General features: G+C 36.6%; 1 protein-coding gene across 1 annotated transcript in view; it reads right to left on the bottom strand.

Moving 5' to 3' along the window:
- Positions 1-2,433: 2,433 nt before the first annotated feature.
- cpxm2 (carboxypeptidase X (M14 family), member 2) overlaps positions 2,434-13,067 on the bottom strand; it is a 35,966-nt gene continuing 25,332 nt past the window's right edge. The window contains exons 7-14 of the mRNA XM_038274056.1: positions 12,435-12,523; positions 10,565-10,688; positions 10,196-10,392; positions 8,440-8,619; positions 6,221-6,518; positions 5,876-6,015; positions 4,548-4,647; positions 2,434-3,605 (exon numbers count right to left, since the gene is read on the bottom strand). Coding sequence (XP_038129984.1) covers positions 3,349-3,605; positions 4,548-4,647; positions 5,876-6,015; positions 6,221-6,518; positions 8,440-8,619; positions 10,196-10,392; positions 10,565-10,688; positions 12,435-12,523 — 1,385 coding nt within the window. The 3' untranslated portion in view covers positions 2,434-3,348. The remainder of the gene's footprint in view (positions 3,606-4,547; positions 4,648-5,875; positions 6,016-6,220; positions 6,519-8,439; positions 8,620-10,195; positions 10,393-10,564; positions 10,689-12,434; positions 12,524-13,067) is intronic.

The following is a 13,067-nucleotide window of genomic DNA, read 5'->3' as shown; positions in this document are numbered from 1 at the left end:
GTGCCCAGTTTGAAAGAGCTCCTGTGTGTCGCTAAATGTGTGCATTGATGCCTGAAACACATATTCTGCTTACATTTATCTTTTTACTACGGTGTGTTGAATTCATGTTAATGCGTATTTAAAGACATTTCAATTAGTGGAAAAAATTGAAGGGGGGATATTAAAAAAAGTCTAATCAACCAAAACTTTTGTGACCCCATGCAGTACCTCAGTGGACCCCCTAGGGGTGGCAGACCCCCTGTTGAAGACCTCCGCTCTAGGCTCTTAGAACTGCTGAGAATAGACACTTTAACAGCATATGTTTTGTTTTAAACACATTCAGGACCAGATCTTATCCTTATTTTATCTTTATTCAAGTTGCTTATAAATAAAATCAGTCCAAATTCACAACAGTCATCAATTATTCTTTTTGATTAAATAATATTTTTGTTGGGCAGAAAAATGACCAAGAATTTTAGGAGAGCATTTTAAAAAAAAACACACAATTGTAAAGATTTTTTCTGCAGATTTTGTGTAACTGAATCATTATTGAAAGGGGAGGGTTCACAAAAACTGCAGTGTATAGTTGGGTGAGGCCCGTTTCTTTGTGCCAAGATGAGCACAGTCAGTTGATAGAGGTGACAATGAAAAGATTTCTGACATGCCGCTTTAAAAGTCAAACTTTAGCTCCTTTATTAGAGCTGCTGGTAATTAAACCTAGCTTTCTATTTTTGCTGCAAAAACATAAAAAACCATGATGTTTTATCACCAAATTAATATTTAATGACCAAAAGCAGAAAAGACTTCACTCTCCCTCTGATTTACAAATGTGTTTCTCTTGCCTCACACCCAGACTTTGATGTTGAGCTGCAGAAAGCATTGTAATATTAACACTCTGACAAGTCTCACACAGTCCAACGCTTTGAGACGATGACAGGTGTGGGAGGCTTTGTTCGATACATTTTTGAGGATGGATAAGAGAGGCTGGAGTCTTTCCCTAATTAGATGGTGGCCGTACAGAAGGAAGCCAGAGTTGTCAGTGTAAGTCAGTGATCCGTAAAAGCCCCGGCAGAGCTCTGATAATGAGAGTCCTTCGATTCTGACACTCCGAAGATGCAATCCCACTTCTGCAGAAATCATATGTGATCTTTTAAACTACCCAAAGTCATTACAGTCAACTTATGGGAACATTGCTGAGTTGCTTTTTCCAATCTTAAATGTTCAGTCAAGCAGGATACAGGCAGGATAAGTAAGAATTAATGTAAATTGTACTTAAGTTTGCAACTGCAAATGTATTAGCCCTGATTCATTTTCTGGTTTTGTTTGTAATGAAGTTGATCCAAACCAATGCTTAAAATGATATGCCTTTCGATATCTTTTTCAAAGGATCCATTAGTTTAATTTATCAAAGTAGCGCTAATTTAATAAATAAACAATGATAGACTCTCACTTACTTTTCACTAATGGTTACTGCAAAAGTTTAAATATATATTTTTGTAGCCATCGATTAGCTTTGTGAAATCAAAGTTTTCAGAGTGAAAATACAACCTTTAAACAGTTTTATTTTAGCCCACTTTTTTGTATTAAAACTGTCTATATCTCTGCTGTAATGTAATATTCTAGCTTTGAATGTTTGTTTCTCATTAGGAAAATCCGTTTAATAACCAGAATTAAAGATGTGGATTAAAGTATGTCTGCCTAAAAAAAGAAATACCTCATGAAATTGAGATCATTTATTTGTGGAATGAAAAAAACTTAACTTGCAGTATTTAAATGGATGGATTTCGGTTGCAATGTATGTTACTTATTGTAAAATTTAATCTCCTAACATTTTTTAATTCTGAATTAGGAAAAAGTTTGTTTAACAATTTTGGTGATTTATTATTTCTATTCTAATAAATAGAACTTAGGTTCCTTAACCACAGAGTCAATCATTAAATATAAGGGTTTTATTTTTCTCTTGTGATGTTCTACTCATTTTTCATTGAAAGCTTCCTAAGTTGGATCAGTTCTTATATCTAGAAGACAAAACTATACTTTTAATGTCCCTTTTCTCCCACTTCAGCACAACCATTAGATAAATTTTAAAATAGTATATAATAGTTGTTAAGCAAATATTAGAATATGAATACATTGTACATTAAACATTTGACAAATTGTTGAAGTATAAAGAACATAGAGTCCTTAACTAAAGCTTTTATATAATCACTTCTCATTTTTGTGATTTGAGCACATTTAAAAACCCTTGAAAGTGTTTATTGTGTGAAAGATTATTTGTCTCTTATATTTATTCATATCTTTTAATTTTGACAGTGTATACTTTCTTTGAAATAATTTCTGGTATTTACATCATTTAATAAGCTGAATGTTTACCAAAGAAATGAGCTGCAAACTAACTCTGATAGGGATAAATATCTTTTTATTAGTAAAATCAAAACACAAGACACATTTAGCTTCTTTCATTTGTGCAAATATTTATTAAAATTAAAATAAACAACTAAAGAGCAAAATGTTTTTAAAATATACAATAAAAAAGTGCAGATAGCAAAGCTTCTATGACGATTTAAATACCACCGTGTTACATAACTCAGGCACAGGTGCACCCCAATAAATGTTATTAATATTTGTTGAAGACATTTCATTCAAAAATATTAACTAGATATTTAATCTGCGATTGTTACACGCAAGCTTATATATTTCAAATGTTAATCTCAGTTATCCTTGGTTGTTATAACACAATGCTCAAAAAAGGCCAAAATCCAGTTTTTATGAAATAATTTAACATTACATAAAGTTTTTTTTTTTGGTTCTATGGAGGGAAAAAGTTTGGTTTAAACAAAGTAGGACAACCAACTGGCATAAAAGCATTTATAATAAGTTATAAGCTGTATTTGACAAAATGGACTGAAATAATACTTTAAAATTTGTCACAGTGTGTTTTGCACAATACTAATTTATTGTGCTGCACCTTTATGTACATACTGTAATTGCAAATTTGTGCTGGCCTTTCCATTGATCACCCACAGTTCATGTTCAAATAAAGAAAATAAAAAGCTTTGATGTGACTTTTGCTCCCTTGTTTAGATTTAGTTGCAGTATTATGGATAAGAATCATTTCACTGACTTTGACAGTGGGAGGTTAAGCATAGCTATTAGAAAGGTACTGTATGTCTATGAGAGAACGACAATCAAATACTGCTCACATTTAAAATCAGTCATAATTTGAATCTATAAATGTGAATTAATTTTGCATCCATTTTGAAAAAATTGGACATACTTTACTGCATTTCCAAACATCTGCCTAGACTCCCCCCCAGTCCCAGGCAGATGTTTTAGTCTAAATTCTCCCCATGCTTCCTCATGTTATATTTATGTTCCTAAATATCTCTCTCTGGGCCTGTGAGTCTGAAACTGCCTTACAGGCAACCTGATTGGCTGCTTTTTGTATTTTTCCATTATTTCTCTGATTCGGAACAAATTACTCCGTCCAATGGTGAAGTCACACCTGGTGGCCCCCATCGCATAGCCCACCTCGCACTTCTTTGTGGCCAAGCTATAGCCCTCAGCTCTGGCTGTTACGCTGTATTCTCCAGGGTTCAATAGGCGCCAGTAATCACCATCAGCAGCTGTTAGGAAGCCAGACAAAAAAAAAAAAAGTGAAAAAAGTTACACTTTTGGATTTTGGGGTAGCCTAACTCAGTTGTTCTAGAATATACAACTTAAACTGTCAGTTCAACCCATAACTCAGAAAAGAGTGTCATTTATTTATTAACAGGAAAATTGCATTTTTCCATTGTGGCGCTGTTTGAATAAAGTCTTAATGATTTCTTGTACATGATGGGCAAAACGAGCATTCATTTTTGCATAGAATAAACCCCCCATTTGGATTCCACTCATTCTCAAAACATTATTAAATGGTTCTTATTTGTAAACTGCTTTGAATTTAAAACCAAATCATCTGCCACTTCTTAAGTATTTGTCAGAAATAAGGTAAAAAAAAAAAAAAAAAACACTTCAATTTAACTGAATAAGAAAAAACAGCATTAGGATTAATAGGGTCTCAGATGAGGCTTAATGACGATGGAAATACTCTAAAGTTTTCCTATAGGAGGCTGGGACCTAATGTTTTCCCTTGGTTAATGTCTTTTAACGGTTAATGTCTTTTAAAAACCTGATTTCATGCTCTGAGTACAAAACCACTTAAGCTTTAATAAAGGGTGAATACTGCTAAGCTTTAGAAGAAATCGCCTCAACAACTCCTAATCAGTAGTTAAAATTCAGAGTCGAGAGCCTTCAGAAAGTTGGCTTAGATCACAAGTGGACTCACACCCCAACGTTTAAGCACATACCGGCTTTCGCTTATCCTGTTTTTTTATTCCACCATTGCCTGAAATGTCATCTTGCTAGAGGAGTAACCCTTTTCAGGGCCTTATCTTAAGTTTTTTTGAATACAGAATAATAAAAAGAATGCCAAAAAATGTCATGATAAAACTCCTTTGACATTTTCATGAGTGACCTTATAAAGTCACTATTTTCAATCAAAAAAATGACCAAAAACAAAAGAATACCTGTGCGAATATCATGACCAATCCCCTCCACAGAGATGATGGCGTTGGCTATTCCTCGTCCTTGCAGGTCCCTTACAACGCCTTTTATCCCACGATGCACCTATGTACGGAAAGCATGATGCACATATTTACTTACTGAGGACGGTTTCTTGCTTTGTCTGTTTTAGTATTCTTTATGTTTTATAAAGCAGTAAAAATCAGAGCATCGTATAATGCTCATAATGTACCACTTCTCACTCAGAGTCAATATTCAAATAAAGATGTTGAGGTAGGATTGTGAATCCTCTAAAGATTATATTTCAAGTGAGAATGCAACATTACAAGCAAGTTTCTTTAAAAGTTTTTATTTTTTACTTGTTGGAAGTGCAATATGACAATAATGACTCTCATTTTAATGCTTTTGCAGAAGAAAAAAAAATGTCAAGGCCAAAAAAAAAAAGAAGGTATGGAGATAAGATTGTGATTGTGGACTTCCATAGCCCTTCCACAAAATAATTATCTCCCAAATCTTTATTTTTTTTTTCATATTATGTGCGTGACTTAAAAGCATCTAACAGAGTAGTGTTTAGTCAATTATCTGAATAATGTGAGCTGTCCCATTTAAAGTGATATCAACTGATATTAATCTGAAATAGCTAAAAGCTCAATGGTAGGCTACAGAGATTCATTGTTCAGATTGAAAAAATTAGTTGCTGAGGGGACGGTGGTGGCAGCATGATGCTGTGGGATGCTTGTTCTTTAAAAAGAAGTCGGTTAGAGCTGATGGGACAATACTGAAAGAAAACCTGTCAAAGGCTGATTGAGTTTACATAGTTGCTTCCTATATTCTATTTTGTGTGAAACACACACATTTAATATTTCATTGTTTTACTTTTTATTTCTATTTTTTTGTATTGTTTTATCACAGCAACTGGTCTCAAACTGTTCAGAAAACCTTTGTTATCATTGTATCATGAAAACACAACGATAACAGAGGTTTTCTGATTCTAGTTTTTATAAAAGCCAATTGTGTTTGGAATAATCCAATCTAAACCTTAATCCAGAAAATGCTGCACGACTGGAAATTTTCTTTTCACAGATGCTCCCCTACCAATCCGACTAAACTTTAGGTATTTTCCAAAGAGCACGGTATGAAAATCTACGTATCTAGATGAGTAACACTGGTGGATTTCAGTTTTGCTCCCCAAAAAGAAACGGGGTACTAATGACATGGGGGGTAAATAAGGGGAAAATATAATTTAAAAAAATGATACATTGCATGGGATGTGAAAACATTAGCAAGGCACTATGATCAAGTGAGTATCAGGGGGTCTGAGTTGACTTGGTACCTGCTCCATGAAAACAAGAAGAGACTCTCGATTGTTCTCCCACTCCTCTGGCAGTTCGCTTTCATGGGGGAATTTGTCACAACCCACATACATGGACAGTTCGAAGCAGTTGGTGTGCAGGTAGCTGAAATCATTCATACCTGCCAGAAAAGATACACACATTTCTGGTAAGTATCTGATTACTCCCCTAAAGTCTAAAGCTGTGATTAGAATAAGGCAACAGAATGAATTTCAGATTAAGTTTTTGTCTGATCCGTTTTGTTTTTTTCTGGTGTAAACAAAAAAAATCCCTCATAACACTTTTAGAATAAGTGAGAAAAGCCGCTCCTGGATATGGACACTAACTGCCGGCCGCTGTGTGCCAGGACGCCCCGTTGATTGTTCCGTCCTCCTTGGCGAAGTCTTCTGTGTGACAGACCCGTCGGCTGGCATCAGTCATCAGGCGGTGGGTGGAAGCATAGGAGAAGGCCAGCCACCGGAAGACGTGTTCATCAGGGGTGGGAGTCTGCTCCCTGGTCACCCCCTGGGGGCGAGTTCTGTCATATGGGAAGGTCACCACAAGCTCGCCTCCCTGGAGGTTCCCACCCAGCACAAAGGGCATTTTCTCCATCCATGCTATCAGCGCTCGTGTCTCCAAGGCAACCTGCAACGGGGGCACACAAGAGGCATGGATAATATAATTAGTACGATCATTTCAGCTCTGTGATTGCTAATTTAACTCCCTCATGCTAAAATAATCTGTGCTCTCCAGGGGGATTGATAAAGATATCAGAGCGGCTGTTTACACACTGCATAGGCATGTCAAGAGTAAATATTCTAATAGGTAAAACAGAGCATTTGCATTTATCTCTAAGGCCCCGCCCATCTTGCTGGGGCTCAAGTAATGAAACCAGCATTCCTATCTGCAAGCCCTGCCAGTCAGTGGGGCAAACAAGGATAGGATTCATGGCTCTGTGTGCACAGATGGGAATCCCAGCTCTGCAGCTGCAGCAGCTATACTGGAGGCTCAGTGTGACTCATACATGGCTCCTGCTAACGTCAAAATACTCTTGAGGGTAGAGCTTTTAATAGCCCACTCTGTGTATTTCAGCTCACGGCCTCTTTGTCATAGACATCAAACTCATCATCCACCTCTCCCAAAATAGACAAGTGCTGATGGGGCCTCGTGACAGCTTTACCCTTTTCAAATGGACAGTGGTCCCCACTGTGAGATGTGTTTGTTTTCTAGAAGGGAAAAAAGCAGGAAAAATACACAGTGGCACCCTTGGGTGAGCCTTTCATTCAGCCCTCTACATACATATACATATACATATATACATCTATACATATGGTTGTTTTAACCAATGTTTTGGTTAAAACAACCAATCTAATTTGGTATATCTATATTGGTAAAAGGGAAAACCAACACGAATTGATTACTTTGACCAAAATATTGGTTAGTTAGTGTGACAACATTGAAAGCCGGAGTCAGGGTGTTAACAGAGCTTAACACCAAGTGTGCATGCTGTACATGTATGGATCAGTAAAACTGTTCTCTAGGTCCATAACCATTACACACAACCCTTGACTACAGTCAAACAGTAAGATCAGTAAACCAACAGTTACATTTTCAATTCAATTAGTTGATCTAAAACCAATGGCTTGGTCAGTGTCTGTTTGGTCAACCTAACCAAAATTGATTTACCCAACTAGATTGTATTTTTATCAAACTGATCCATTCTTTAAGTGTGTTTCGAAACATTTCTAGTTTTTAGAATATTGTGAAAACTAAGAGAGCACATTGCAAAAATGGTCTAGAAATAAGTGAAAATTTCTTAAATTAAGTGTATTTAATCTTCATTTGAGTTGGTAAATAAGATGATTGGCCAATGGAATGAGTATTTTTACTCTTAAAATATTATTATTAGATAACATGCGCTTGAAATGAGACAATGTAGTTGTTTCTTTTCTTATTTTAAATGTAAATTGTCTTGTTCCATTGGCAAAATGTCTCACTTACCTCCTCAATTCAAGAAAAAAATACTTATTTAGATTTCAGCTTTTTGCAGTGCACCTCTCTCACATTACATGCTATTTATAACCATCTTTGGTAAGCTACTTGCTGGCTGGCAATCAAGTTTTAAATATAACAAATTGGATAATTCAGCTTCATTGAGTGCAGTTTAATACATGTCCTGATGCATCACAATAATGTAGGTAGAAAACGTTATCTCTATTTACTCTGCAGACTAAAGAGGTCTCACAGAGAGGAGACTAAACATTTGAACAAAGATTGTTAACATTGTTTCATTAATATTTCATTGCAGTTTAACAAGACCATATTAATTACAGAAATTAGCAGCTTTTGTAAGGATGCAAGAGAAAATATGGGTGTTACATATCGGACATTGGTTAAAGAACTGTTGCGGGTCATGCGTTCTACAGAATCTCAGCGAGAACGTCACTGTGGGAGTGGGTTATGACAGCAAACAAAATGGATAGTCAACAAAGAGAAAAGCCATGGGGCACATGTAATTTTAAATAAAATATAAAGCACCGCACAACATACGCTCAATATGACTTACTGAGGCATTCTTGGATAAGTACCAATCAGGGGTGGGGATGTGATGGTTGAGCATTTTGCGAGGAATCCATTTCTTTGCCTCAGCCTCCCAGAGAATAGAGTTGAGATCAGGAAAGTTGTGGTGAATATCGATGCCGTCATTAGTCCATCGTCCAAGAGACCAGCCACTGAGCTCTGAGCCCTGAGTCAAAGGGTACAAGAGCATGGGAATAATGGTGGTCTAAGTGAATTGTGTGGCTTAAGGTTTATTCAAAGTAAGTTAAAGAGTGGTATCAGGTAATAATTGTAGGCATAAATTAACCGTTCTCCCTCTGTGTTTTGGAATCTGATAGCAGACCACCTACACCAGCAGATAGTGGAAGTGAGAGCTCTCTGATCAGCTTTCTCACTGTGTGGTGTGGAGGCTGCAGTGCCTCAGTCTGGAAGAACGTGACAAGAGTGGTGAGGTTCTACTGCGTCTTGCACTATATTTATTTATTTTGCACTGCAGTGAACCTTTCCATATCAAAGCCTTTTTCACCATGACCTTAAAGTGGTTTCCCTTTTGTCCTACACTGTCTATATTCATGATCACTGCTGCACTTTATAAATGGAAATATCCGTTTCACTGCCAAGCTGCTCATTCACTGTTGAAAGACTGTATGCATCAAAATTTTGTTTTGTATACACTCTGTGTATACAATATGACAATAAAGTTTGTGTGAGTCTAAGTCCAAAGCCAGGCATACACATGGACCAATTCTCCAATTCTCTTTATGGGTTGAGTCCTTTGAGCAGAATTTTTCAATCAGGCTGATCATGTGTTGTGCATCATGTAGTGTACAGGGTGGTAACGAGGGGCGATCAGCCTCTCATGACCGGCTCAGAATCAGGAACCATAATGTTGGAAGAAAATCAAACATGTTTAAAATTTAGTTGGCTGTTGTAAGGTCGCATCTGAGCGTTAGGCCGCACAGTGTAAGAATATTCATCATGAGCTGTGAACTTTTAAAACCTGCAGTGACATCTTACGGTTTGAGCTGTAACTGCGTACAATGATTGAAAATATTGCAGTGTATACCCTGCTTAAGATTTCTAAAGACAAGATCTCGTTCACCCTTCTCAATTAAATTCTAGATTAGGGAAGCAGACATATGTCTGATCAAGTAAGTACGTTATCTGTTTTATTGGCTAACAACAACTTTTAACTTAGTTAGCTTTGGTGTTTAAACAGACCTCCATAAGCTGCATTCTGGGTCACGTTACAGAATCAGTAATGGATCCTCAAAAATTTACAAAGTTACGACTTTATGAGAAGAGCTGCCTTGAAAGTGCATAGGTGCAGGCCAAGTGCTGTGTATTAATCTAAAATCTAAAAAAAATCTTTGATAATAACCTAATACTTGGATACATCTGACTAAAGATGTACCTTGAAAGGTTATGCAGTGTTGCTTTAAGTGGATTTCTACATTTAAATTGATTAATCAATTGGTAATTGTGGGCAGAAACTGTTGAGTACATGATTCTTTATCTACTGATATTGCCATGGCCTTTTATTTTATTTTTCATCTCTAATTTAATCATAGCAACCACAAACAAAACAAAAAAAGAAAGCCCAGATGAAGTTTTTGTTCTCTTTACCTTTTTCATTGGATCACTTAAACTTGTTCTGATGCACACTATCTCACAACAGAGCTACTAATTAAGCACACACAGGCTCCTTGCACCTCAAACCATTTAATGAAATGAGGTCACTAATGGGTGTCTTGCAGACCTACCGCTTCAAAGGCTTTCTCGTAGCCATCAGGGTTGACGGATGGCAGAAGGTGGATTCTGGTCTCTTCCACGAGGTGACGTATCCGCTGGTTTCCAGATAGATACTCCAGACACATGAACTGCATGAGTAGGAGGAGGAGCTCTCGTCCCAACACCTCGTTTCCATGGGAACCTGCTGTGTAACGAAACTCCGGTTCACCTGATCAATGGATTCACAGGCGGGGAGCAAAGAGGAAAAGATTGTTAAATAAAAGCTACAGCAATCCTGGCATTAAGAATGTAAGCAAAATAAGTAAAAATGTTTTGATCTTTATACTTTACAAACTGTTCCTTGCTTTTTGTAATGAACATATAGTAATGAAAGAACTCACCGACCTCATGCTCCCCAGGGTTGTCAGAGATCTCTATGGCATACAGTTTGAGGCCACTTTGGGACTTTCCTATGTTGTAGATCCTTGTGATGTTCGGGCACATTTCATTAACCACCTTCATTAACTGTGGAAATGTAAATCATAATGCATTAGTGCACTAAAACTAAAACCCTGTTAAAATCGATGAAGTACTCCTGTACCCATATAGGTATGACCTTTGCGTGTCAAGCTGAACTGAGATATTGCAGAGGCAGATAAAAATTAAGGCATTTGGTATATCTTGGATGACAATATGGCCAGAATGGTGTACTTAGCTTTTATTTTCAACTAAATCAATTCTGGATATGTAAATATTTGGTTGTATAAATGTAGGTTAGTTTCATCTGATGATAAAATTTGTTTGTATTGAACATTTAAAAGTGACAAAAAATCTGTGAGAGGGTCTTTAGTTTTTCACCCTACATGCACATTGTCATAATAGTGGGTATTTCGACAAAATGAGCACAACTGGAACCTCCAGAGACAGTATCACCAGAGCTGTGTCTCAGAGCTTGTTTAGTTTCCCTGCAGCCAGCTTTGAAGAGGCACCCAAAGCAATTATATATACAGGCTCATACAGGAATTGATTAAAATAGCAACAATTATCATTTACCCACATGGATGTCAGTGGTCACACAAAGTAACGCTGCAGGAAAGAGAATTGCCAGCTCTTAGAGGAAGTCGCTGGCTTCATCAATGGACAAAGCTGCTGCCAAATTGGTTGGCCAGTCAGGTGTGACTGGGTTTTAATTAGGTGCAGGTTAAATCTAAACTTCACTGAGCAAGTAAATCACTAATCAAATATCAGGTTTTATAATGAGATAAAGGATTACAAAACAGTAACAAGACCTGCATTCCCCCTAATTAAACAGAGAACTCCCTGGATAAATATACCTGTACAGTATTATTTACCAAAGCCATAGAAGCACATCCTGTTTTTTCAGGAGCTATGTTTTCTGCTATTTTCATTTTTTCCCCCCTCATACAGACATATTAGAATAAAAGAAATAGAATAAGCTTTTAAGTCTGTGCCGCTAATATGAATAGACATCTTCCACTTAGGAAAATGCCCACAGCAACATAGTATCCCCAGACCTAGTGTGGATTTGGTCTAAGATGAGAACAGCCCTTAAGCAGTTAAAGGAATGTAAGTTACTGTCTGCTTCTGTTTTGGGGTCTGTGTACAGTATTTATGAAATAAAAAATTTCTGGAACAAAAACATGAGAATGTTGCATACTACAGTGATGTGATGGCCCAGACAAAGAGGCAAAATGTCAAGGATGGAAATGGTTTAAAGAGGAGTTTTTAAAAGTCTCCTTTCTCTTCTTTTTGAAGCTTTCCTCAGTCTGGACACATTATCCATAAAAGATAAAAAGAGAAAAGCAAAGAAACCCAGTCCATTAATTCTGATATTTCAGCTGAAGCATCTCAAATCCCTGAATTGAAAAAAAGCTGCTATTTTGCATTTTATGTGACACCAAATATCTAAAGAATATTTATTAATAAGGACAAAAACAACCCTGCACACCTCTCTCAACTTCATTACAGGAGATTACCATTCACAGCGCTTGGACTATCACAGCCACTCAGGCGCACCATGCACACTGACAAATACATCTGTCCCCCTTTTTATGGAAGCAATAGCTGTCTGCTTATGACAACTACATGAATAAGTAATGATAAAAGCCTGAGGATCCTTTATACATTTTTATACAGCTTGGCTTGCTTTGGCTCATAGTTGTTCCATACAGTGTTTTATCACTTTATGCTCCTGATTAAGAAATAAGATCCTGGTACTCTTAAGGTAGTAATGTCTTTTACATTGCTTACCTGCCTCATCTCTTTGTAGTTGTGGTGCCTAAAGTCCAGGTCATCAGTTGTTATGACTTCATTGCGTCTGTGATAGTAATTGTTAGGATCTGGAATCAGATTATAAAAAGTTATAGCTATTCAGAGATCTGAAGAAAAAGAATAATTGTTCTTATTTGAAATGCTACATCGGTCATGTAGGTGGAGAATGTTTACTTTACAGCCAAACATGTTTTCCTTGTTTATTTCCCCTGAGTAATGGAAGGATGTTTAGAGAAATACCATGCAAACCCCAGCAAGTTAATGAAAATCAAAACTTATGTGGAAGTTGACTAAATCAACTTTCTAATAAACAGAAGAGCTAGAAAAACATGGTTTGTCAATTTAAAAGTTTAGCATTTATTTTATTACCAATTACTTTACTTTTCATAAATATTATACATCCCTATTTATTTAAATGTTCTTTTTAAGTTTAAGTAATTCTTGAAATCAATGACAAAAGTTATGCTTTTCATGTGTGGTTTGTTGTGAGAACTGTATGATTTTTTTCAATCGTTGTAATCAGCTACAGCTCACATTGTACGACGAAACCACAGGGTTTAAAAGTTCACGGCTGTCGATGTATGCTCTCATACTGTGTGACCCGACGCTCTT

This window comes from Cyprinodon tularosa, unplaced genomic scaffold (assembly GCF_016077235.1).
Source record: "Cyprinodon tularosa strain WSP-4 unplaced genomic scaffold, ASM1607723v1 ctg90, whole genome shotgun sequence".
In the NCBI taxonomy this organism is placed as follows: domain Eukaryota; kingdom Metazoa; phylum Chordata; class Actinopteri; order Cyprinodontiformes; family Cyprinodontidae; genus Cyprinodon; species Cyprinodon tularosa.
Note: the sequence above shows the minus strand (reverse complement) of the source record. Positions and strands in the feature narration are given on the sequence as shown.